At 38.7% G+C, this 27588-nt stretch overlaps 1 protein-coding gene across 3 annotated transcripts in view; it reads right to left on the reverse strand.

Moving 5' to 3' along the window:
- MICAL3 (microtubule associated monooxygenase, calponin and LIM domain containing 3) overlaps window positions 1–27588 on the reverse strand; it is a 185658-nt gene that overhangs the window by 51930 nt on the left and 106140 nt on the right. For all 3 annotated transcript variants that reach the window (XM_064515336.1, XM_064515346.1, XM_064515344.1), the window contains 5 exons: window positions 26106–26213; window positions 23330–23437; window positions 22486–22672; window positions 19419–19507; window positions 18180–18267 (listed from right to left, as the gene is read on the reverse strand). In XM_064515336.1, coding sequence (XP_064371406.1) covers window positions 18180–18267; window positions 19419–19507; window positions 22486–22672; window positions 23330–23437; window positions 26106–26213 — 580 coding nt within the window. The remainder of the gene's footprint in view (window positions 1–18179; window positions 18268–19418; window positions 19508–22485; window positions 22673–23329; window positions 23438–26105; window positions 26214–27588) is intronic.

Consider the following 27588-nt stretch of genomic DNA (forward strand, 5'->3'; position numbering starts at 1 on the left):
GAAAGTATAAAAAAGATCAGTCCCTACATTAATTTTTGTGAACTCCACATTCTGTAGGTGTCATCCAACTGCATTACTTCCTCTTTCAAGGAAACTTCTACTCTCCCATTTACGTCCCATTACAGTACCTTCTGTACTACTCCTTCATTTTACCTAGCTTAACTAGTAATTTCCATGTGGCAGTTTCCAGGTGCTTTACTAAAGTTCAAACTGATCAGATGCACTACCTTTTTCCCTTATGCAGATGATGAGTTACCAGTCGTTGGAACACTTACCTTCATGAGGTCAAAGTATTTCATTTGTAAAACTACCAGTCTTTACTGTTTTCCTTCAAAAGGTGCTTTACCTACTGTTTATATTAACAGATAAGTACTTGTTCAGACAATCTTTTTCCTTTTTGTTTTTTTTTGTTTAGCCATAGGTCATAGTTTTGTCACCTAGTGGGGTGATAGTCGGAGTATAACAGCATAGCCTGATTTGATTACAAATTGTTACTGTAAAGCTCACCAGCTCTTCCAGTTTTCTGAGACAGAGCTTATTTGGTCCCATTTTACTTCTGCTCATCACAGTACAGTAAGATTTAAATTTTACTTCCAGCTTCTTTGGGTTAATTTCCATTTCCAAACTTTTCTACATATTAACTAATTTTTTTTGCTCCCATGTTCAATGCTATTGTCCCAACTGAAACTGGAGGCCAAATATTCATTTAATTTCCTGGTTGTACCTAAAATTGAAGTTAATCCCAGCCCCGTCTTCCTTGTGGACCCACTTCCATTTTTCCTTGTTTTCCTTTTCTTACACACACAGAGAATACAGCTGTTTGCTTTCTTTTCCTTTGCAAAGTGTAATTCAGCATGAACTTTGGCAATGTTTACTTTATCCTCATACTTTCTGACCTCACTCTCTCTGCCCTCCAAGACAGTTTTCTTTTTTTCATTTTTTCATAGTTTCTCAGTTTATTCCTAACGGTTTTTTTTTTTTTTTTTGATGCAATTATCCACTCAGTAACATCTTAGTCTTTCACGCAAAAGATTACGTAGGCCTCGCCATAATTAGTGGTGATTATTTTCCAAACATCTCCAGAAAGATAAAATCTTCTGTAAAGAAAACTACCCATGGTGTTTTTCTCGCTTGCTAAATATTACGGAACTCCTCTGTGATGTGGGCAAGCGAGTGCTGTGCCCTTGGCTGGAGCCACTGGGCTTCCTCGCAGTACGAGCCACCGAGGCCTGCTCCAGTGAAAGGCTGGAGCGTTACCTTGCATTTCCAAGGATACTGTGGTCTCTACCTTTTCCTGCCGCTAAACCCTATGCTGTGTATTTTTATAAGTTTAATGGAACTGAACTGCATTCTCAGCTTGGATTCACATTTCATTTCATTCTCTCTAGATAGTGACACCACTTCAGCCAAAGCTATTTTTATAATCTGTGTTACATTCCCCAACCCTGAGTTCACAGTAACAAGAGAATCGACCTGGAATATTGCTTTGCCAGTTCTGGCTGACAGTGAAAAACCAAAGGTTTCTGGGTAATGGAAGAGCACCAAGGTGAGAGAAAGGAAAGCAAGAATATACTAAATCATCATAAAACAAAAGTTTTTCTACTTGGAACTCTTTACATAGAACAGAGCACTCAGCTCGGCCCAGTTCCTTCAACAGAAATCCCTTTTTACATGCTATTTTTAACTTGTTCACTTCCAATGCATACCCCAACAATGCTATAAAGCTCACAAGCAGAAAAAAAAGGATAAAAAGATTTTTTTCTCCATCTGACATTATTTCAGTTTTCTCATTTTCTAACAACATTAAGTGTTTCTGTCAGCTTTTCCAAAGGAAGGTAAGAAAGAAATATAAAATTGCTTCCACACAAATAACTGCAACAAACAGAGCATAAAAAAACCAGAACCTTGTTTCATTGCTGCAATATCTGGGGTAGGGGTTGGGGAACAGACCGGCAGCTACGGCTCTAAGGTAAAGGATGAGTGAAACTCACACTGACATCTGTTTATATGCATTTCACCAGCATACATAATCTTTCCAGCCTGTTGTTCCAAGTACAAGTTATCCTCGCCCTTCTAATCACGAACCTCCAACATGACTGGTACAGGAGAATCAAACTAATTCTGTCACAGTATAAACAGAAGGAGTAAGTGATTCAATGCAATTGTATAAAAAAATTGAAAAGATGGAAAAGATGAAAACTCTGCCTAAACTTTCAGGCAAAAGTATGTGGTCAAGCCAAGACGTCCCGTAAGTCTGGGAAGTGCTCTATGCCGCAAACTCTCAAAGACGTAGGAAGAACATTTCCAGCACTTCTGTAATTCATTTATACATCCCCATACTTCAGATGGAGGATTGGTCACATCCCTCCACTTTAGTCTGCACAGAAAACAGCTCTACATCACAGAACACGATCCAGAAACTCAACTGATTACCAGCTCCAGTGAGGAATTTCCAGCAGTTTGGTCTGTATGGACACACTCAGAACACAAGACTTGGTTTTGTTGCTAAAAGGCGCCACGACACCTTATCTTGCTAGCTGCAAGGCCACTATCAAACTTGGAACCAAATGTGCAATGGGTTTAATGCTCTTGATACCCAGCTGCACCACGGAGTCATTACCTTTCAGAAGCAAAAGCATAACAGCTCACCAAACTGCTTCAGGGATGAAAATAAGTGTCAGAAACAGGTGTAGCTAACAGAAGATGACAACCAATTTGATCCCATTGTATCATAAAGTTCACATCAATTCATTTGAAGCTATAACAAAAAACTAAACAGGGACAGGAAAATTTGATCATGTCCTACTCTCGCTTCCTCCATATATATATGATGCTATATGTGTGGACAAAGTCCTTTCCAGTGCAGTTCTTGCAGATGCTAAAGCTAATTCTTTAACGGGCCTCTGGAGAGGAAAGGTACTTCTCTGACCACCATATTATATTCCACAGACTATTTTGCTGCTTGCCAGTAAGAGGTACTTGCAGAGTGCACTCATTATCCGTTATCTGACATTCCACCTTCTCAGGGCAGCTGGGACCACAAAGCCAACTTTCTGATCTGAGGGAAAAGGAGCTGATGAGGCTGCCTATGTCAGAAAAAGCTATGTTATTAGGCAAACAGGGGAGCTACCTGAAAGCCAAGAGCCGCTTATCAAGCAATCAACAGATCAATTTAAAAATCCACAAACGACATTCAAAATAGGACACATTTTTAAACCTGATTCTTTATTTCAGAAGAGCAATGGGCCATGAACATTACATAGATCATCTGAATGGAACTGTTTTCCTAACAGGACAGGCTGCTTTAGCTGTTGCGCGAAAGCTGCCAGAGTCCTTTATTTATCTCAGCCTTGACACAGCCTGTCTCCTGTAAAGAAAATCGTGTGATCAGAGATAACATTCTCGCACTGAACTGCTCCTTGCCTGCACGAATGCATCCTTCTCTGCATCCTGATTTCAGCAACCTTGGGGGTTACTGGAAGGCTTGACAAGCTCTTCTTAGAGAGAATTTCATGTCTGTTTTCCTCCAGGACTACCCAGTTCTCCAAAACCTACAGATTAATCCCATCTACAGATTAATCCCATAAGCTAGATAAAGTCTTGCTCAGGTTGCTTCCTGAGATAATGCTTGCTGAAGAGACAGGAGAAACCTGGGAACCTGGGAATAATGAATTCCTCCCCACAGGGAAACTATCTGCCTTTGCCCAAGTCTTTTCTCTGTGGTATTGTATTAGAATGTGTTTTTCATAATCATGCAGTACCTCTATACTTCCTCTTCTTAGCAATAAATGTTAAGACTGCAACGTCTCCAAGGTAATTATCATCTCTTACAAAGTGTGGGTCCAGTACTTCGCACACGAGTCCCCAGTCTCAGCGGGGACTTGGGGAGTTGCAGCAATTCAAATAAAGAAGTCTCAGGCAGAAGAGACAGTGAATTAATACATTTCCCCAGAAAATCTCCATTCTGGATTTCTTGAATCTTGTGCTTTTATGATAATCTGAAACATTGTACCTGCTGGTTTTCATTCCTCTCTTCCAAACTCTTCAATTACCTTCTACGCTCACACAATTGTTTGAGGACACATCTACATCAGACAAAAATAGCTCCTATGGAAACAATGGCATATATTACATATGACAAAGCACAGAGAAGAAAGATGGGAACTATTCTGTGGGAGTATAAACATAACGCAGTGAACTCTGGGTCAGAAATACTACATGTCCTAAGATTCCATTGCCATTAAGTTTTAAAAAACATCTTTTGAGTAAGGTTTCTGAAGTTTGTTTGCAGTTCAGTGAATATAGAGAAGAAAGCGAGTAAGATCTGATATTTGTTTTGGCTTCTCATTTTTCATCTGTGTTAATGTCAGATTAAGTTTCTGTTTTTTTCCCAGAAGTTTCATCCTCACCCACTCCAACTCCATTAACTGCCTCTTTGTAGTTCAAATCCACTTCTCATCCAAGTGCCTCAAAATGTTTTACAAGTATTAAAACAAACCTATTTTGGAGGTAGATAAGTACTGTAGGGGTATTACACAAGTCCAGACACAGAGAGATTAAATACCAGCAAATCAGTCTCACAACAGACGACTGGCAGTGCCAGAAACAGGATCCAGAATGCCCAACGTCAAGCCTTTGGCTCTCAGCTTAAGTCAAGACAAAAGATTTTGAAATAAAAAGGGACTATAATCTGCCAGATTTTAAGACTTTTATAATTATTACACAATGTGCCTGAGCGGGTTCAGCAAAGATGCTCACTGGGCTTAGCATACTGTTACCTTAAAGACAGTCAAAACTGTTAAGCATTTTTACGGAATGTATTTTATCTTCTTTTCTGGTGTGCACTACAAATGGAATTCTTAGTATCTAGGTATGTTTTGGGATGCTGCAAATATTGAAACAGTAAGTCAGTTAAGTGCAGCTGATTTCTTTCAAGATATGTAGCCAGAAATCCCTTCCTTAATCCTCTCCAAAATTAGTATCTAGCTGCTGTTAACAATTTTTGCATTGCACAGTATGAGATATATAAAGCGTGTAGCTGGCAACTCTAAACTGACCTGCAGAAGTATATTAAATGGATTTTTTTTCCCCCCAGGTTTAGGAAGAAGCATAAGGGTTTAACTCTGGATTCATCTACCCTTTAAAATCATATCCTCCCTTTTAAGAAATATTTCTAGGAAACCACCAGAAAGAGCCCAGCAGGTGTGGTGAATTCTTGTCACTGCTTGTTCACATAGCCTCATATCACATACTTCAGAACTGCAAATAACCTGGTAGGATCCACTAAATTTTAAGAAGCACATTGTCAAAGCCAAAAGGGGTAATACAATAAATATCTGCTCACATACAGATAATCATGCATTCCTTTGAAAATAAATACATAAGTCATCAAGTGTCAATGTTATTTTGATATAATGCCTCAAATTTCTATCTTCCTATTTCCTAGAGTATTCACAAGCCTTCAGGGAGACGGAATTACCAGTTATACTGGGCAGCTATCAAATGTTGAATTTTCTGATGTCTGCATGCCAAGTTGATCCGTAACACTTATGTTCTACTACACCATTTCAAGTTTGATCCATAACAATTATGTTCATCCAGATATGAAAGCTCTGAACTCAGAGAGAAGAGTATGACGAGAAATACAAAATATATTCACAAGCAAGATATCCAGAATGTCTGTACACAGGATTCAGAACGAGCTCAAATCTGAAGACGACCCTACCGAAATTCTTCTGTAATGCACACATATGGATAACATTAAAAAATAACTAAGTAAACTTTCTAAAAGATAAGCTCTACTGAGCCAAAGCTATTGAGCTTGAGATGGGAATTATGCATGTGCAAACTATCTTATGCAGGTCAAAGTAGATTAACACAACTGTCCTTAAATTGACATTTAAAACCTAGAAAACTAGGGATCAGATGCAGAACAGAATGGCTGCTCTTTCTAGCCAACTACGAGAAAGAGCTTTGCCACTGAGCAGCCAATGTGCCTGAGGCCTCTACTACCATGTCAAATCGTAATCCACAAACTGTCACTCGAGCAGTTCTTACAAGCAGGTCAGAGTACTGCACAGAGCAATAGGGAGATTAAGCTGTACAAACAGAAAGTGGCTTATTTAAATATCCTCTTATACAGAGATACCCAGTAGAGAGTTATTAGAGAACAAGCGCTATCACCAGTGCTGTCCAAGAAGTTTTGTAACTTACTTAATAGGACATGAAATAAAATTTTGTAAGATTCCTATTGATACCTACTGGTTCCCTATGTAATGAGGTGCAGAGAGGCCCACAAAACCATTATCATCTGTATGGGAATAACTGACAGCTAAAACATTCAAGGAATTCAGAAACCCCGGAAACAATCATATGAACAGATACAAGAGCCCCTCCACACATTCCAGCATCTCCAGCTAGAATCAAGTTCTTCATATCTCAGATACCGTCAGCAAATGTGGAAGCCCATTCTCTTCATATTTATACAAACAAATTAGACTGACCACTGAATGAAATCAGTAATTTATGTGTTTAACTTATCAATGTTATAGTATTTTCCCCTGTCTCCACGCTATTTGGTTAAAAGAGGGTTCAGCATTGTCAAAAAAGACACTGAAAAAACTTGGCCTCCTACAACATTAGCAGCATATGGCCTAAAACCAATTGTCAATTTGATTTGACCTTACCTTTCTTCATTTTTAGTGGAAGTAGGAAAAAGTGAAGATAATTAATCAGTTTTATTTCGGAGTTATATTTAATTTATTCTTGTGACTTGAAAACAAACCAAAGTTCATCCCCAGCTCACACCAAGGTTATGTTTGAGGTATCCATGGTGTTTTTCCTATGCAGAAGTGTGAAGTATTATTATTAAGTAACGAAAACTTTAAGCTCAGTGTATGGCTTAACAATACAGAAAAGCTGCCTCCATTACAGCAGAGGTATAGAATAATCCAAGAATATAGTTATTTTTGACTCCTGGAAAGTTTCCAGTGTTGTGGATGGGGGTTGGGGAAGAGAAACAGGGAAAGGGAGGTATTAGGTGACCTAATCCATGCCCCAGTGAACACTGCTAAGGTTGGCTTTCCTCACTGAATCTTTTCTGGCAGAAAATCCTACCATTTGTATGGATTTCATTCTTACTTCTGCTAAAACAGGTTACCAGCACTAGAGATATAAACCCCATATATTAATTTATATTTTTAAGTCAATTAATTGTTGGCATGTCCATTATCCAGGTATATTGCTAAGTCAGTAACATATTACTTATCATTTTCCATTCTGTTGGTATCGTTTAAGATGTCTGAACTCTCTCCAATACTTTGATCAACTCTATCATAATTTGCCTGGCATGGTTTTCATTTCCTGAAAGAAGCTGAGCGTGGGAAGGCTGTAGAGCAGTAAAGGATAATCTGGCTAAAGATAACATTACTCTGCAGGCGTAAATTTTGTTCTGGCAGCTATTAAAGGTATATTACCTCAAGAACCACCTGGGATGAGTCCCACCCAGGGACTGGGAGGGGAAAAAGGGAAAGGAGAGAAAGGCCACTCTGTATTTTAAAATCATGAAGACCTTCGTTCATGGGGTTTTCCCCCTTAAGTGGAATTTTTTCTTTGTTTCTTTAAGTTCCTTTGGACTTAACGCTTAAGAGTGATTGTCCAACAGTAATCCAAAGGGTAAAACACCCTTTTGAGGTGTCGGAAAGAAACCTCCCCTATCTTTTCTACTACACAAGACTTCAGAGAGTCACTCACTGTGGCATTTATTTTTAAGCTCATTTTCAGCAGCCCTCTGCAACCTTTTATTTTACCAAGAGGTATCAGACATATGATTTCTCCTGTGCAAGTAACACATTCTAGCAAAAGGCTGAAACACGGTCATTTCCATCTAAAAATACTAGAGGAATCTATTAATACATATAATGCTTACTTTTTACAGAAATCAGTACTTCCAATTCCGCCTCTGATTTTGGAAAATGTTTTCATCATTGAAGAACAAACAATCGGCAACTAGAAATTTTATCATATGTAAGAAAATAATCTGGAACATCACGTGATCTCTGCTTCCTGTCCAAATTATTATCAGATGCAAAAAATACCATTCAAACTCGTTAATAAGTCATGATTGCATGGATATCTTCTTTCAACTACTGAGCTAACCATTGTCTCTTCCATTGCAATTTACTACAGATTTCTATAATTAATGGATCTCAGAATTTGTTTGGATACTAGCTGGGTCATTACTTGATTTCTATCATTTGTTTCAAGATTATAAAGTGCTGCAAATGAAACAGGCTGAAAGCTGAGGCTGGTAGCTACAGGAAAATACAGGGGAGGTACACTCGTCCTAAGGGAAAGCTCTATATGCTCCAAACAACATAGAAACCTGCTCCCTCATTCTGTTCCAGATCCTCCCTATTATCTCCATTTATCCCACATATTCTTGTATAATTTGTAAGGCAAATGAATATTCAAACCCAGCCAGAGCTTCATACCTTAGTGGGAATTTTTCTGAAACTAAGAAAGTTCCATTATATAAGTATATAGCTAGGTATATCCAAAATCTATCACAGTTCTAAAAACAAAGCTTCCAAAATTCACATTACTGATTAAAGATGACTTACACATCAGTTTTGATGTTTTAAATCAGCGAGTTACCCAAGCCTGAAAGTATTTGAAACACCTCGGGTAAAAAAAAAATGCTATTTTTAAACAGTTCTACCCCCAAGCTGTCAGATAAATATCTATAACAGCAGAAAGGACAGTTACAAAATTTGCCAAAAAAAAAAAAAACAAACAAAAAACCCCCAGAATTCTGGGATGACAGCAAACATGAGAAATGCCAGACTAAACATACATTTTTGAGAGAAGATGTAAGCAACTAAACTGAGCATAGAAGTGCCATCTCATCCTTGGAGAGTATCTGCCCTGTTTTGTTTAGAAAGTCAAAGCTCTACATCACCAGGATCAGCTCAGCAACCACTACTCCATCTTTCTCCATAAATACAATTCATAGAAGCAGGAGAAAATGTTAGATGTTGACTTTATGGTTTCCATTCCTACTCTTCAATCATTTCTGCTTGGTTTTTTTTTGTTTGTTTTTCTCCCTTGTTTCCAAGACGTATTTTAAGATACATTACAAACTATGTATCTTAATATTTTATGTTCCTGTCCACAAGCAGGTGGTAAAACAATCACTGGCTTGTTTTAATTGGTGTACAGATACATAGACATTTAATCAGAAAACCTATGATCTCACATTATTATTTTTAAAGTAACTTATGTCTTCTCATCACTGTTACAGGACAGTAGAGGAAAAGAAATGTATGCCACAGTTATTTTGCTTTCTCCCATATCTGATGAGACAGCTTAGTACGTCTAAAATTTGAAACAGCTTGCAACACGTTAGGATTTCTACACTATCCTAACAATGTGTGTAGCAAAGGAAATGGTTTATGCAAATGTCCCTCTTGGAAAAACTGCTACCAAAATCTATCTAATGAAGCAAGTTGCTCCGGGATTCATGGTTCACAGCATCTTAAGGACAGTCTTGAAAGCTCAAATCTTAGAATGAGGCTTCCAAAACTCTGTTAGGGGTAATTCAGCCCACCTTCAGTGGAAGTCATCTGGTTTTCAAAGACACAAAAATCCACAATTCCCACAGATTTAGTACATCAAAGACATATTTCCCTTACAGGTTTAAAGTGATTTACAAACTTAATTATGATATCTTGCTTTTTAAAATTGTCCTTAAGAAAGTACTATTTATATAGTGAAGTTCAGTCTTTCAGATTCAGTTCTGCAATGAATAATAAGAAGGTAGTTAGCATCTGCATAAGGTTTCCCGTGGATCATTTCTTTGGCAACTAAAAGTGAGGACAATAACTGCAAAAAAGTATGTGACACCTCAATTTCCTTATTTGTAAGATGAAGATAATATCTAATCTATTTAGCACAAGCTGCAAGGTCTAAGTAATGTTGAAAACCATGAAAAGTGACAGATGCACCTGAAGGACAAATCTGTGAGTTGAGATTCCAGGACAGCGAATTCTGAAAAATCAAACTGTTCTCTTCACAGAACTGTAGGCAAAGAAGCATGTACACTCAGTAAGAACACTGTTATGCCCAAAACTTAAAAGCTTAAAAAGAATGGTATTTGAGATATTTTAAAGTAGATAGCTTAGGATGGAACAGGAGGGACAGAGGAAGAGTAGCAGAGAATAGAGGAGTGCTTGAAAAAGATTCAGTTTTGTTGCATTAACAACACTAGGGGAACTTTAACAAAACATGACTGTTGAGTGGCCGGGTCATGGAAGGAGATCCCTGCTAACACCCCTCTCCTGTCTAGTGGGACATGACACAGAGCTCAGCTTGTCACGTACACTTTGGTAAGAGGACACCAGAAGTCATTAGACTAGACAAGAAGCATAAGCACAGAAGCAAAGTGTGAGAGATCTGTGTAGGCTTCACAGAGAATGAGGCAAGAGTCCCTGGGAGTTCTCCCATTACACAAATATTTGGTTTCTACAATTTCTAGCTAAAAACAGTGTCTCCTACACTGCTACAGTAAATCTGATTTCACTGTAACAGGTTCAGAAAATAAACCCTCCGCCCACCCTTTTTAAAAAACTCCTAAAGCAAATATTTGAATTCTGGAGAGCAGATAAGTACTTGTAAAGTTAACAGGTTTCCTGATGCAGAACAGTGGAGGCTGTTCCAGTGGTGCATCAAAATGACATTTCCAGTTCATGCAGGAGCACATAAAGTTTTACACCGAACAGTGATGGCTCCTTTTCAGAACTGAAGGCCCATTTTAGCTTCAAAATCAGGACTACTGATAGCAGTAAAGAAAAATTAAAGGCAATTTAAAAGGTATAAAGTGATTATTTTCCTCCAAAGAGGGGAATCTTTTATACAACAGAATTGGTTTCCTCTTGCAATTCTGTGATTTATTATTTAAACATAACTAATCTGGCTGAATCAACCCGAAAGACCAGATGTGTCATTCACGTTTGGTGTCTCAAAAGTCATCTGCTATTACAAGCTGTTAGTTCTCAACAGTGCAGCAAGAAGCACATGAGAAGCATGCGAGACAAGGCATGGGTGGAATGATGCCTTAATGTAGACTAATCCGATGCATCTTTAAGAATGACAAAACACAGCTCAAAACTCTGACGCAGCTTCATGTGTTGGTCAGTCTTGAGCAAAGGAGGGCATCTCCTCGTGTGCCATTCTCACAGGAGGAGAGAGCCATGTGGCTAGAACGTAAGACAGGATTTAGCTATAGGGTTCCACATCTAGTTACATGCCTTACCCTCACACCTAAATGTACCAGCATCATAACTGCTGCTATACAAACAACAGAAAAAAGACCCTACCAAAAAGCTTACCTGTCACAACAGATGTAAAGGTTATGCTTCCCTGTCCCTGAAGGTTGACTTACACTTGTTCATGTTCTTCCTCTCCCCTCACAAATTTGTTTCACTGCCTTTTTTACGGAGTGCCACAGGGAGCTCTGGCCTTTAGCAAGGGACACAAATCAACCTCCCAAGTTGACAAAAGTCAGGGAAGTCACAACAATGACACTACATCTCTCCAAAGCAGATTTTGCCAAAGCAGCCAAATGTTTGGTATTGGGGTCCTTAAAAGCTTTTCTACAGAAATGTGTAATGCCATTCGCCCCTGTGCAGTACATCCTGCACGCTGATCAAATCAAAACATAGCAGCAAAATAAAAAAAGAGATGCAGAAGTAGCCTGAAAAGTTACCAGATCCATCGCTTGCCATAGCGGAACTGCCCCTTCCAGAAGTCTCTGTAGTACTTTGCAGTTATAGACAGCACGTGCCACGGAGCTCCCCAAACCTTCTTTTGAACGAGTATTTCAGCTTGCTAGATCTATTCAGTTCACTTTCCCCAAAAAACTTATCCCCCACAGCATTCCTTACCTGCAACTGGTGGATGTTTTTGACAAGGGGGATGACAAAGAAAAACTCAGAAACCTGAAGATTGTTTGGAATTTATTCCCTTGAACATTTCAAAACATTTGAACAAATAGTGTATTGATTTCACAGCAACAGGAAAACCAAGTATTACATAATTTAAAGAGACACACACCCAAAACAAAAACAGCTTAAAAACAACTGCATAAATCAAAATCTTCAAAGAGACTATATAATGGAGACATGAAGCATTTCTGAGCACTAATCATCTCACTAGAATATTAATTGTCACCGAGCTTATTTTATGCAAACTCCCTCCTTTTCTCTGAGTGAAACTTAAATTCCCCCAAATTGTCATTTCTCAGATTTTGTTTTTCAAAAATATAGATGTTTTAATGTTCCCAGACAATTAAAAAAATCCAACTCTTTTATACAAACTTAGTATTATTTTTCTAAGACACAAAAGCATTTAATGCAGCTCTTGAAAGTGCCCAGAAAAATTCATATCACCCCTCAGAATATACACATACAAACAATAAACAAATATTTCAGTGGAACAAGTCTACAGGTCTGAAAGCTCAAAAAAAGAGGAATTGGGAGCCCTGCTACTCCCAGAGAAAGGTGTTCTTAGCAGGATCCAGTTATGAGCACAAACTATGGACTCCACTATTTTACATATCCTTCCTCAGTCCCAAAAGCTTTTTTGGTTTTTCAGTGCAGCTCTATTGGGTCAGCTGCATTTCTACACATTAGAGCAAATAACATCTCAGCCACACCTTTGCCATTTTCCAAATTTTCTGGTCTTCAACTTGCTGGTCTTTTAGCATTCTCTCTTCCATCCCAAAGCCACCCAAATCCTGATAAGAACACTGACAAGGAACACGATGGACTGGGAACAGTCAAACACATATCCTAAGAGAGTTTCCTGGCTTGCTATTGAGTGATGATTCACTGGGCACTGAGACTTGGTTTTAATCATGCAACCCACGCACTTTCCTCAGCTTCCAAAAATACAGGGCCTAGCTCTTGAGTTTATATTTTAAATTTGCCAGCACAAAAAAATAAATCTTGCATTAGATCTCTCTGGAGCGGTATGAAACCCCATAAAAGGGTTCAGTATAATGTGTATGTCTGCAGAAGACACCACCACTGTTCCTCCAAACAGAGAGGACAACCTTCAAGGCACAGCAGTAGAGGAACTACCATTCCTCCCAATTTGGCTTTGCATCCTGAAATACGGATTTCTGTACAAATGTGTGGGTACGCCATCTTCATGCTTGGTAGTTTAAACTGAAGGCATCACATACAGAACACAGTCACAAAACTGGAGGTTGCTATATTTTCTGTAACTTAATGCTTAAAATGCACCAAATTAAAACAAAAACAAAAACCAAATGTGAACAATCCTGAAAAGAAGTGACTGAATGGCAGATTCCATGAAGATATGTTTGCCTGCATGAGCAAACAGTATTGCTGCTAGCTGAATCATGTTCACAAGTAAGGCATGTACAATGTATGCAGAACTGTAGAAGGGCAAAGCTTATGAGCAAGAAGCCTATTTATATACAGAAATATATAAACTGCATTTGCACTGCATAACACAGAAGCAGAATTATGTGCAAATAATATTGCATATATTCAGAAAGATTTGTGAAAACTGTACAGACAGTAAGATCCTTCTGAAAATGTGGCTCACATAATTTACTGTTATGGGCATGCAATGTAGAGGAACAGCCACCTTTTTCTAACCCTGAAAGTCAGCAGAAGAACTTCCTCTCTGTAAAGACAACCTTTGCTTGCTATATACAGCATATCATATATTAAGAGTCTACCATAAACAGCTTTGCTCACAGCACATTGCTCACTGAAAGCACTTAAGGCACATCCATAGGAGGATTTTAAACTTTTCATATTATACACCTATTTCATATACACTATATATTTTTTGTGATTTTACAGCAGGATATCTAATGTCTCTGTTCTGCATTGCATCTTTCAATTTTGCATAGTATGGCTTACATTTGGTTTCTTAAATCTTTCACTGTAACTACTAACTTTCACAAGTAAATATTGCAGAAATCTCATGACTTGCCTTTTACTATTGTACATTTTGAAGTAAGAGTTTCCCTAGCAGGTCTTTCCTTTCTGAACTCCCTACTGTCAGTAGGGAGGGAAATGTATTGTTGTGAGAACACAAGCGTGGAATGGGAAACATCTTACAACAAAACATCACTGCCGAAAGTCACCCCAAGAAGCATTATCATAAATCTGATATGGATAAAGACTGTTCCAAGTCCATCTGTCAAGAAAGAGCTCAAAGTTCAGAAATATGTTCTTACAGACCATTAGAACAAACAAAAAAATAGCATTTGCATTAAAAGCACATTCAAACCTTATAAAATACTGTAAATAATATTCAAAAAATCCAAAACACAGTGTTTACAGATTATCAAAGGGAGAGACAGTTGAAAAGCAAGATTTTTTTCCCCTTGGCAATAGCAGCAATTTTGGCACAAAGGCAAGTGTGGAAGAGAGAGAAACAGACAGACAGACAAGTACAGAGAAGGGTTACAGAATCTACCACAAGCATGCCACAGTTCAGCAGGACCAAAAGCATACTAACAGCATTCCCCAACTTCCCTTCCCAGGAGAGAATGGCATTGCTCAAAAGCTTGTTACCACTTCCCGAGCTGAAGGGTTGATCTGTACTGCAAAAGCCAGTTTGAATAAAAACTGCCTTTAAACATCCCTTGTAACCATCACAGAAGATGCCGCACAGGCTCCTTGGCAAACCAGACAAAACCTTCACATAATGGTGATTCCAGCCGACTGCTAAAAAAATCTCAACTTGCATATCACAGATTGTGCCCTATAACTATAGTGATTACAATACAAGGGATAGACAAAACACATTTTATGCCAACCAAGACTGGCTACACACTGAGGAACTGTCCTGTTTAGCAAAGTTAACACATGCCAATCAGGTTAGTAACATCCCACAGGAAAGTGCTTGTTGTGTGACCAATCTTACCTCCGCTGACCACACCTGCCGAATCTTATTTTTGGTTTGCATATGGTTTAAGCTCTAAACTGGCTAAAGAAGAAGATGTTATACTCAGTGGCAGAGTGAAAGAGGTACCGACTGTAAGGGGAGAACCCATGAATTTACATTCATTGGTATTCCACGGGCCTTTCACAAATCCTCAAATGCCCACTGGATAAGCACTTCGCTAACTCCCGAGTGAATTTAACTCAGAGGCTATAAAACTTTAGAACAGCAGGATTTTTTTTGTCTTGTATATTCCCTTTGATTGATGTTCCTGTTGTACAACTTTCTTCTGCCCTCTAAGCTATCTTTTACATCTCCATCAAATAGAAACCCTGTGCATTTTACGCTTTTCTTCTACTTTCCTTTTAGAGGCAGCTTACACTCCACATGTAGGCTAAATCAACATTTACCTCACTACTGAAATTGGTTCAGACTTCAGGGTCTGAAATTGCTAGTGCTGAATTTCATGGCACTTGCCTCAAAGGAAGTTAAACAGTTTCAGATAGACAACTTGTATTTGGTGAGTCCATCAGATGGGTGAAGTGGGGGCTTGGAAATAAGACTCTGCCTCTATCTCCATTTCAAGCAGGTTTGTGCTTAGGATACTGGTCTACTCTACAGTGCAAGCAGAATGTCCAGAGTCTCTTACACATACAATTTAATAAATTGAAAGAAGGTATACACAAAAATAATTCAAAGTCAGTAGTTACATAGCCACGTAATCTTACAGCCTCCCTTTCATTATTCAGGAATAACATCCTATTATTCCACTGTAATATCAAGCACACTAATTCAAAAGTTAACTTTTTTCTTTTTTTCTGTACCCCCCCTCCCCCCCCAAAAAAACATACAGAACTGTAAACACACCACAGATGACCTGACCTACCCAGCAAGAACAGGAACTAAAGATAGGTGGCTACAGGGCATGACTGTTAACCCTGACTAACAGAGAACTGACATGCACTTAATGAAACTGCAGGTTGCTTTTCAAGTGCACTGCATTTAGCCAGTACCTCCTCCCATTTCTTAATTGATTCCCAGGAGATACATTTAGAACCTACTTCACAAAGAATATGAAATCTCAGCTACAAATGGCACTTTTTCTGGCAGAAAGGGGGAGCATGGCAGAGACAGTGCTTACCATTTCACCATGAAAGGTACTTCTGTCATGCACACGTGAGCATGCAACATATTACACTGCCTTAAAGATGACCTAACGTGACACAGCTAACCTGAGTATGTTTTAATGTACTTGTGCACTACAAGAAGCAGAGCTTTAAAAGGGCCAAAAGCTTTAAAAATGATGCTACAATTTTGCACTGCTTTAAAAAAATCAGACAGCCAACAGGAACCCTGTATTTGAAGTTTTGACCTTTGATAAAAAGAGCATCTGCTCTGTTTTACTCCTCTGGGAACCGTACAGATCTGCTACAGGATTGTGCCACCATCACATAAGCAGAGCTAGAAATATTTGATCGGAAGTTTACAGCAAACTATGGCCTACCATTCATGTTACTTAGCGACGACTGAGATAATATTTACTGAATGCTCACTTACAATTGTGAGTAATTAAATTTGACCAGTTGGAATGACTAAACCAGAGGAAGGAGATCTTCTGCCAGCACTTGCTTCAATAAACTAATCGATATACATAGCTAAACTCTCTTTCTGCCATTTCTCATACAAATAGCTTCACTCCATAAGCTGCCTTCTATTCATATGAGAAACTCTATTAATAACAGCTCCAAGAAATATTTTTCCATTCATCTCGAAGACTATGCTCCCCATAAAAAAAATCCACCTTTAGAGAAAGCAATTTTAACTCTAGCTAACTATATTAAAAATGCTGTAGTTATGCCACCTGCATACTTAGAACCTACTTCACAAAGAATATGAAATCTCAGCTACAAATGTCGTTTTTCACTGTTTTTCTTTCCTCCATTCTGCCATACAGAAATCTCACGCAAACAAAAGAGAAAACTATCTAAGTAACTATGCTTCAAGTATCAGCTGCACACAGTAAAACAAATTTCTGTCTGCTTACATTCAGTTACAATCTTAGAAACACTTGTAAGAATAATATACAAAATCAAATAAAAGCATGATTTTTATCTGCCTGTATCCTGGTAAGGTTTTTTCTCAACTAGTACTGTGAGGACATTCTTTTCTCAAAGCGTTGCTATCCAGTATGTCCTCTCTCCTAAAAGCAACTGATTTCGTTTTTCCATAGCATTCTGGACAGATTTTAAAAATCAAATCTATTCCTTTTTTCAACATCACTAAATGAAAATTTAGGGGCCAGGCCAATGAGCATTTGTAGCACAGACATTTCTCCCATGTTAGAAGCAATTCGAATTTTAAGTTAAAAGCCAAATACACTTCACAGTAAGACACACATTCACCACCCAATTCCCAAAGCCACGGCCAGGAGCAGCACAAATTCTGGCAGCGAGGGGAGAGCACCATGACCTGCCAGCACCATGAAATTCAAGGAGTTTAAGGAATCTGATCCCATTAGCTGTCAAAGACACCCAGAATTCTAAAGGAGACACAATCCAGAGGTAACAGGATCCTTCCCATTCAAGTACCAGATTAATGAAGAAAGCTCGGGAGAATGAGAAACACCACCCAGAATTCAGGCGAACACAGAAATCCAGTTTGTGAGTTATTCCAGTTCATTAGAAGAACTTTTAATTTCACTAACACTGCAGTGCAGACATTACAGACTAAGTGTTTTTATCTGGGCCCACTCAGAGGAGACCCTTAACGGAGTATCTGTGTTTTCCTGGAATTATTTCAGATAATGTCCCTGAAAGGACTGAGAACATCTAGGCCCCAAAGCCACAATGCAAAATAATATATTGAGACTTTCACAAAACACCCAAAATGCACACAGAACCCAAAAATCACAGGAATTATACAGCTTACAAAGTTGGGTCACATTAATTCTTACTGGTCAGCAGGCTGCCCACAGAATTCCCCTAGGATCTGCACAAGAACTTCTGACTGGACATAGAGAAAGGGAACCCCAAAAGCCATCAGCTGACACATGAAAAAAGAGTCCAAAGGGTTCTGGGCTACATGGTGCCCAATCGAGGAAACTGTGCTTTGCAGGCGCTGGCTTGCCACCCTAACTCTGTCAAAGAGGCCGAGAGAGTACTGCACCACCCTGCCAAAGAAGGAAGCAGAGCTACCTGGGGTCCTCTCTGCTGAGGCGGAGATGGAATTTGCCCGTCCATTCCCATCACTTGTCATGGCGTCCTGCAGAGGTCCTTTGGTGTCCTATAAAAGTGGGGCAAAAAATTAAATTCAGATTAAAATTGAAAATGCCTCAAAAATACTCTTTTTTCTTCATGTGAGGCAGTAAGTGCTGAACATATTGAACCATAGCCCTCTGACAATTAAGATAGCCCTTAATCATTGCATAGGCACAGTCTGAATCAAATACATTCCATCTCAATTTATGGATTGACTAAAGCTCTGACAAACTATCTGGATATCCAAAAAAGTCAAAGCAGTGAGACCCCGAAGTCTCTTCATTTGAGAGACAAAACAAGTTCCATTTTTGGTCTTTATTTTTTGCAGGAAGTGTGGCATCAATATTGGGACGGAATCTGCACCCTTCCAAACAGAGTACAGCTTTAGCTTGTAGTGATAAAATCTGAGAAAAAGGCAGAAAGACAAACACAACCACAAAAGAAAATACAATCTAAGCAGGAAGGACAGCTGCATGCAAGCTTAACAGAACTTGAATGCGAAGAGACTGCCACGTAGTTTGCTCAGACAGAGTATGCAAAAATGCTGAAAATGGGAATGAGGAGAGAAATTATGTCTAAGATGTCTTGGACTGTAAAGGCAAAAGCAGGGAGACCTTTCTGTATTACACAGTATGTCTTGGTCCTATGTTTAAAGCACAAACGCTCCTATAATGATAGTAAAGGAAAATCATATCCTCTTTTTCCATACAGGTTCCCACTAATGCAGAGCTAACCTTCAGAAAAGAAGGCAGGTTTTCTTTATGGCCTGTGCAAGTGAGTTGGAACTGTATGTCCCAAAAGAAATGAAAACCATTTGTTTCATCTTAAGGAAAACCATTAAAGAAACAAAGCAAACCTGAAACTGTTAACACACCTTTAGTCTTTGCATGGACTCAGTAAGTTTTTCAGTTTAACAAGAAAATAAATCAAAATCCCATTCTGAAGGGTGCAATATATTATTTTATAGCAACAACCAGGAAAAGAAAAGTAATAATTTTAGGGGCAGCTCTTAAATAAAATTTAGAGAACAGCAAGCAAGCCCTCATGACAAACAATTTGATGTATTTAGATTTTTTCTACTTTCTGAAAAAAAAGAAAAAAAACCCCCAGCATATTCCATTTTCAATGTTAAGAATCAAAATGTACTAACTTGACATGTTAGATGAAAACAGTTACCTTTCCTGACAGAGGAGCCACTGCTGGCCTCTTCCTCTGAGCATAACCAGAGAGTCGGTAACAGTAGTGAGGCTTACAGTAGAATTTACCTGCAGATGAAACAATAAAGAAGGTTAACAACAAGAACACAGCAGTTTAACAAAATATAAATGTTCATCTCAGTGCAGCTTATTTTCTGCCATTCCCTTTGCTCTGTCTGGTTTATTCACTATGCATGGAGACAAACACTCTAAAGTTTAACTCCAGCCCTCCTCTCTCCCCCTCCTAGCCAAGCTCCTTTCCATTGGGTGCCTGACAGCCATTTAGCCTAATGTCCTATCAGACACCAAAGCAAAGCTGTGAGGCTTGTGTGGTATCACATGCTAACAATGCGGCAGTGTGTGAGGAACAAAGAAATCATCACATGAAAAGCTGGCAGAAGCACTTTTGGAAAAAGCAAGAATGAATGCGACCAGCAGAGGAAAGTGGGAAAGGACAGTGTTAACTCCCAAAGAACCATCTCAAAATGCACAGTGGCTACTTGTGAAAAGGACAATGAGCCAAAGATTCATTTTCACAATTAAGAGCCTCTGTGATGCTACTAACTTAGTATCACCCCATAGGCTTAAATGGGCTTCCACCAGTATCTGAACACTGTCAGGAAGCCAGAACAACACTAGAGATTCCCTAACACAAACAATAATAACAGCAAATTGACAGCACAGAGTTATCTTCCAGTGTACCTCTATATATCACCATGCTCAGTATACAGCCTCCCGTACCACTATCCTAGTCCTACCACCTTGCTAATGCATTTCAAACTTACACTCTGATCTTCGCTGCTTTCCCCACTTTCTCTAGGCTTGTACAAACAGAGTAGTCTCTAATGCCTCCGTTTGCAAAGGGTAAGTGACAAACACTCTTTTTTGAGATATCTCTGCTTAAATAAACATTTCTTAATATTGACTCTTTCCAATTACTATTCTCTCAAATTGTCTGTTTCAGGGAAAATTTCTGAAAAGAGCCACAACTGAAAAGTTCTTATATAAAAATTCTCGGACTTTCAACACCTAAAACCAGGCATTGACTGTACAATGCTGACTCATCAGTCAACACAGCTAGATGAATAGTAACAATGTCTGTAGAGCTTTGTTTTTCTGTCAAAGAAAATCCAGAATAAAATATGAGCTAAATGTTCAGCAACAACGATTAGACTAGAGAGGATACCACGTATTACTGTTAGGACCTGTCTGCTTCATATATATATAGGAAACTATTAAGGCATGTAAGAATCAATGCTATAGGTGTGCTGAGACTCCAAGTTTTGTATTGCTTCAGTCAGAACATAACTGTGTACATGCGCTTGATGGCAGGGGGAATCACTAAAGCTGGTAGCAAAAAGTATTTCTGCCCATACAGCTGACAGAAGAGCTCAGCTTGTTACTGCTAAACATATAATCAGATACTCAACTACTTCTGAATGTCCAAAATAACAACAGTGCCCCAAAAATGCTTTTTCCCAAATCTGATTACTAATGAAGCTGTTACTACTCCTTTTATATATTGATTTCCAAATTACCACTGACCCCCTTAAACTCACAAGCTGTGTTTGCTGACCTTTCCGGCCAAGTAATAATGGGTTTTCTGTTCCTTACTGAGAGACTGGTTTGATGATTTTAAGATTCCTCAACTCTTTTTGCGACCAAACAAATCCATGACTCATGATTGCTATACAGTTCATCATCAATACGTGCATTATTTTAGTTCTTTTTTGCCCATTATGCCTCAGTGATGTTTCTATAGTCATTATCCTATGCAATGCTTTCAGAGAGATTCTTCATAGCTACACACAGTAGATATCTATCAATTTTATAACATTTTAACCTGCAGTAGTATATTCTGGAGTTTCATCCTGTGTCATGTCAGTTTATAATTTTTACTTCATTTTTACCTCAGTAAGTGGGGAAAAGTATTGACTTTTACCACTTTTCTGTTATTTTGTCTTCTTAAATAGACCAAATATTCCATCATATCTGGTGTAGAATCCTTTCCATCTAACCTCTCACTAGTTTTACATCATTTTTTACCTGTTTTCCTATGGAGACAGGAGTAAAGATAAATGGCAGCTGAGAGAGAAGGTAAAGGCATACCTGTTGATATACATAAAGGTTTATCTGAGATACTTTCTCCTTTATTCTTTCTTCAAAAAATGTGACATTTCCAGCCATTGTTCAAAAAATGGAACACACTGCTACTCTTTAAAGGAGGTGTAATTTTACATTATATTCCTTTCAATATGCACACTTTGCACTGTTAATGATGGATTGAGTTTCACCTGCTGCCATATTGTCCAGTTTCTCAAGATTTGTTAGGTATAGCTGAAGCTCCTTTTAATCATGCTAGACTCTGTAAACTGAGCCATGAGCACATTCTGCAATCATATTCCCTCCTCTTCAGTCTAACAGATACAGAAAACGAGAGTCATTACTGAATCTTCAGAAACTACTTCAGCAAAACTTTCTCCATATAGGTAACATTCACTTACCTCTGCTCAACGTCCAGGCTCCATTTTTCAGTATACAGACAGAACTTAGTCTGTAATGAGCCATTATCATAGTCCCTGATTATAAAGTTCCTATTCTATTAAGTCAAAAATAAATGTACAGCGTTGGACTGTTGTGATCTCTTCAAGAAAAAAAAAAAGCTGTTTGCATGTCTCCTACATGTTATAATCTTTTAAATGATTTTAAACACTCTACTAAAGAGTTTTCTCATTTAACAGTACTGAAGTAAGAGTAAAGTATCTAGCCTTCAAAAGACAGCTTCCAAACCCTTTTAAAGCCCCCAAATAATATTTGTTTCTTTGCCCTCCAGGACCTATAGCTCCATTATGTTGCTACTAGCATGATCTGGCTACAGGAGAACAGATCCATATAGTTTGAACATTTTGAGATACTGTGTCTTCAGAACAGAAATTATTCCCTTTCCCAGCTCACCAAATAATTTATAAATGAAGGAAGAGCTGAAATCTCTAAACAGACTTCAAGGACTGTTAAGACAATTCTGACATAAAGGTAATTTCTCTTACCATCTTCAATATCATAGGCATAAGATGACAAGCGCAGAGTGGTGGCACAGTATTCACACTTGAAGCAACTGCGGTGGAAGAACTTGCCTTCAGCACTCAGCCTTTCCATCACATAGACTCGCTTGTGGCAGAAGTAACAGACATCGCTGCCTCCCACGTTTTGGGGGAACTCCTTTTTAAGCGAGCCCTAGACAGAAACAGGCACGAAGAGATTTGTGTGTGTCCAGTCTGACCAAGATTGCATGGTCACATTTTCTCTTCATCTGTGTGGACACTGGAGCATCTGGCTGCTGCAGTTCCTTTGACAAAATTCACAGCTTTAGCCAGGACACCAAAAACTAACCTTAATGCCCATGGAACAAGGTCCTAGAATGCCATGCCTATATATGTCAGGAGCAAATTACAGCTCTGGATAGAAGAGTGGACACAAGTACTATTAATGCTGTCCTTGAAATAAATGGCCCGAAGGAGGCATACATTGGAAAAGCAAAACCATTAGAAATCCCTCAAACAACAGTTCTTAGACCTACATTATCAAAAAAGGGTATCTCCTCCAGAAAACAGTAATGCAATACTAGCCCCAGTGGATCAAACACATCTTCATGAATATGACAAGCAGTTTCTCAAAGGTGTATGCATGATCCTTGGACGTTGACATGAGATTCAAACATTTTGCAAGGAAAATGAGGACAAGAGTGAGGACAGAAGGAGAAAGGGAAGTGAAGTCTTTTACAAAGCTACTATAGATACCATCAGCTGCAGTTAACAACTGGACACTCACAATACGTCAGATCTACAGTACATCTAATCACAAACACGCATCATCTTCTGTACATCGTCTTACCAGTTCCTTCTTGTCTAGAAGGGTTTTGGGTTGCTCTTTCCTTTGAAGCTGATTGGCTATCTGCTCAGCCAATGAGCTCACTCCGCCTGTGTACATCTTTATATACTTCTACCAGATGGATGAAATAAAACAATAGGGAAGTGAGAAAAGGAAAAAAAATCAAATTAAAAAAAATGACAAAAATGCTAATAGGTTAGGTGGTGAAAAAGTGCAGAGAGGTCAAACCATGCCAAGACAGTGGACAATATGAAGTGAGAAGTAGTAACAGCAAAGCTAGCATCATCAGTAATCACCAGTCCAGTACCGACTGTAATAAAAAAAAGGTCTGCATTTAGCATTCTGTAAGTACTGCGGAAATACATGATGATGAAGAAAACTAAGCGGTTGTCTTTTGCTTGTGGGTATTTTTACACCTGGAAACCTGAACACTTCTCAAAGACAAGAACAAATATAGGTTAAGACTTTAAGTTCCAGGTGAAACACACATCATACAGTCTAATTCCAAGTGCTGATCACAACAGTATATGTAAGATGCTTAGCAAATGGAAAGAATTCATTTCCAGAGCATTTGCAGAACAGGAAGGAATCCTCAACTCAGGAACTCAGTGATTCAAAAATATGATTTCTTACAATGCTAAAAGAACATAGGGCATTCCATTTATGGGGAAAAGATGCAAGATCCTCATCCAACGCATTAGAGCCAGACCTGCACACATCTGGAATATATACTTGTTCAGCTTTGCACATGGCTTTATACCCAGGCTTTTCTTCACCATGGATAGTGCCAAGCTCCATAACTTTGGATAGCTAAAAACCTTCCAATATTTCGAAAAATCTAGGCAGGTTGGCTGTTACCTTAGATTGCACAAAATGAGTGTTTCAAAGCCATGTTCAGTCAGTACAAGAGCAGAGGAAGTGCTTTCCACAGGAAATACTTATCACACTCTGCAGAAATTACATAGTTAAGAAAACTATGTGGTTACAGCTATGTTAGCTCAATCATACTGCAAACACCATGTACTTGTCTCAGTAGAGCAGCAGGCAGCACACCAAGCAATGTTCCTTCTCCAGACTGAGAAGCATTATGAAAGTTTCTAGCTGGAGTCTTCTCAGCAAATGAGGATCAGAGAGACACTCCAGCTTCCAGGAAGTGTAAAATTCCTAGGATAACACTACTCTGAAGGAAAGGACTAAAGTCATCTCAGAAACCCCTTTACCCATATAGCAGAACTTGTTTGAAGCAAAACAGTTATTTCCTACAACTAATCACACAGTGTAATTCCACAGATGTGACTATTAGCCTTTTAGGAATGTTTAAGACCTTCACATGTTTGCAGACATGAGAGCAGCAGGAAGCACTAAAAAATTTGAAATCCACCACTAAACGGGTAATTCTTCTGGGAAAAAGATTTTGAAAACAGAGTGTTCAGCCATCGCTTATCGCTGCTGTTAGTGGAGTCCTAATTCCTTAAGTTCTGTGCCATCACAGTGACTAGGGTTTATTTCTGCCCAGAAATAACTTATACCCACTGCTCTTGAAGGCATGCCCACTGATCCCACCCCAAAATGCAGAGCACTCATGGTATTTGCATATGCAAGAAATAACTCATAATTTGTCTTTTATAATTTTCAAGGTTCCTTATTCTTCCTTAGCTAATGTGTGTGTATGAGCACATACACGTCCAGAGTTGGACTTCACTGTCATACATCATACATCTTGTCAAATATTGTATTTTAAATGGAATCCACTGCAAGTTTTTATTTTTCTTCCTTTCATCCATGGTTGATTTTAAAATAACAACCAAAATAATCTGGCCGAGAGTTTTCCATTTTCCTCTAAAAGACCAAAAATGTTTGAGGCTTTCTTAAATGATAAATCAAGCTTTTCCTTTGGAAGCATGTGCTTTTAATACAATCTTTCTTTTAGGTAAAACCACGTTTCCACTGATATGAAACCTCCAGCCAACCGTGACTGCAGATGTTTCAGGATCTTTGAATTTCTACCAGCACATACGAAGTTCTGTACTTGAAAAGGGATTATGCCAATCTTATCTCACAATACCCTGGGCTATTTGGTACGTGGAAGGAAGTGGCTGGATCTTTAATGCTTGGTTTTTGGTTTTGTGTCCCCTCTCCCTTGCCCCCATACATCACATCTGCTTAAAACTGGATTTTAAGTGAAGCATTTTATCTTTCCTCACTTGGGCAAAGGCCTTCAAACTACATAATGTTCTGCAACATTTTGAAGAGTGGGCAAAGAACCTACTTCAGACTTAGGTCAGATCGAGTTCCTGTTGTTTGTTGTATGTATGGCGACTGCAACTAGCTCATATTCCTAGTGATTTTTCAGAAAGCAAAAGTATTTTTTGTTTGTTTCATACTCTCCTTTAAGTATATATGTACAAACACATTCTGTAGTTTGGTTTAACACCTCAACAAAAGCGGCAAGCAAAACAAAAAAGCTTTACTCCCAAGCCAGAAAACTATCAGCACTGAAAATAACTGATTTGAGTGTGAGATTTAGCAGAAGCGTTTTCATTTACATCAGACCTTAAATGTGTTTAGTTTCAAACTGCTTTATAGCTGAGAATAACCTAGCTATGCCACAGGTTGCCTCTGGTTTCTCACTTGTGCATGAATATGCACAGACATTGCATTCTGCAGGTGAAGCGTTGCAAGACTAGCCATCTCTTGTGGTATATCCTTGGCTGGTGGGACTGGGGTGGAGCAAGCGGACACAGCAGAGTGCATCTTGCAATGCTCAGGCTAATGCTACCTGTCGAAGGGAGTCAGATGAGGGTGAAGAAGGGCGATTAGAAGAACGGAGGCTAAGGGAGAGCTCCCACTGGTCAACAAAGAATCGGCGAGACGGTTCAGTCTCAGGCTAAAAAATAAAATAAAGATCAAGACAATCATACAAGGCTATGGAGGATAAAACAGGAGAAAATAAAAACAAAAACCCAGGCCCTTTCATCCACCATCCAAAGCTTTCATAAAGACTCCTGTAGGAAAACTTGGAAAAAAATGTCCCTCACACCTTCTTTCTTTCTCTAGTGAGGCAGAAAGTAATAACTGTTTATTTTGTACACAGATATTCTGTACTTAAAACCATCAACATTTACTCAAGTTGCTTTTTGGAAAATTATTCTTACTTTGCTAAGCTTTCTTTCTCTCATTGCTCTACTTTTTCTAACAAGAAATTTGCTTCCCTTAAATCCCACATCATAATCTACTGTCTGCACTGTTCCAACATCTGTTTCCTCTTTTTCCTTTCTGCCCTACCCTCATTATCCTTTTTTCTACTTTGTGTTCTGTCTCCCCTGTATTATCTCTCTCCTCCTTAATTTTGTATCTATATAGAAATAAAACAGTCTCAAAAATCATTTCTTTTGTTTTTGCAATGTAATGCTGTTAATCTTTTCTACCCCCACAAGGAGCTTTAAAATGCTAGAAAGCAACACAAAAAGTAGGAAGAAGGTGTATATGCCTAGATGTTAACTTTTCATCCTTTCAATTGAGTAGTGAAATGCACAGCTTTCAACTGAGTGGTGAAATGCACAATGCCAGTTGTGTCATCCCTTCACAAATAGAGACTAATACATTTAAACTAGTCTTCTTACCCAATCTCTCATGGCTTCTTCTAGATTTCTAACATCCTATCTCAAACCCACGCAGATGTTCACTCTTCCTTCCTGGAGAACAGCTTCACTGATTTTAATGATCAGCAAAGACTGTGTCCCCAAAGAAATGACCTACAGCTTATAAATTTCCTTCTGACATGGCTTAGTAAAGCTTGTAGCTGACATTGCTTGGTAAACCAGCAAAAACTCTGGGACTGTTTATATTCAAGTTTGAGAAGACAGGTCAATTTTGCATGGTTAACTCAAAACAATAAAATCTGGCAAAAAATAATGTAGATGGTGTTTTCCAAAAGCACTCTCCTATTTGCCAAATGCTGTTGAAGATCTCAGCTGAAAACATAAATAGGGTGAGGAAATAGAATCTAAGGAATTCACTGTTCAAATTGGCATGGTCCCATATGTCAGAGAAGACACACAGGAGAGAAAATTAAGCACAAGAACATAACAAAAGTTTCCACTGGAAGCAACGAAAATCTGCTCAAGCTGCCAACTTGCCTGTTGGAAGAAAGAATACAGGAAGTATGGAAAGAAAACCAGTACTTCAGAGCCAGGAGCGCTTGGAAAGTGCAGATGTTCTTGCTTCCAGAAGCAAATAGAACTCGTGAGCAACTGACTGGT

This window comes from Dromaius novaehollandiae, chromosome 1 (genome assembly GCF_036370855.1).
Source record: "Dromaius novaehollandiae isolate bDroNov1 chromosome 1, bDroNov1.hap1, whole genome shotgun sequence".
NCBI classification, from domain to species: domain Eukaryota; kingdom Metazoa; phylum Chordata; class Aves; order Casuariiformes; family Dromaiidae; genus Dromaius; species Dromaius novaehollandiae.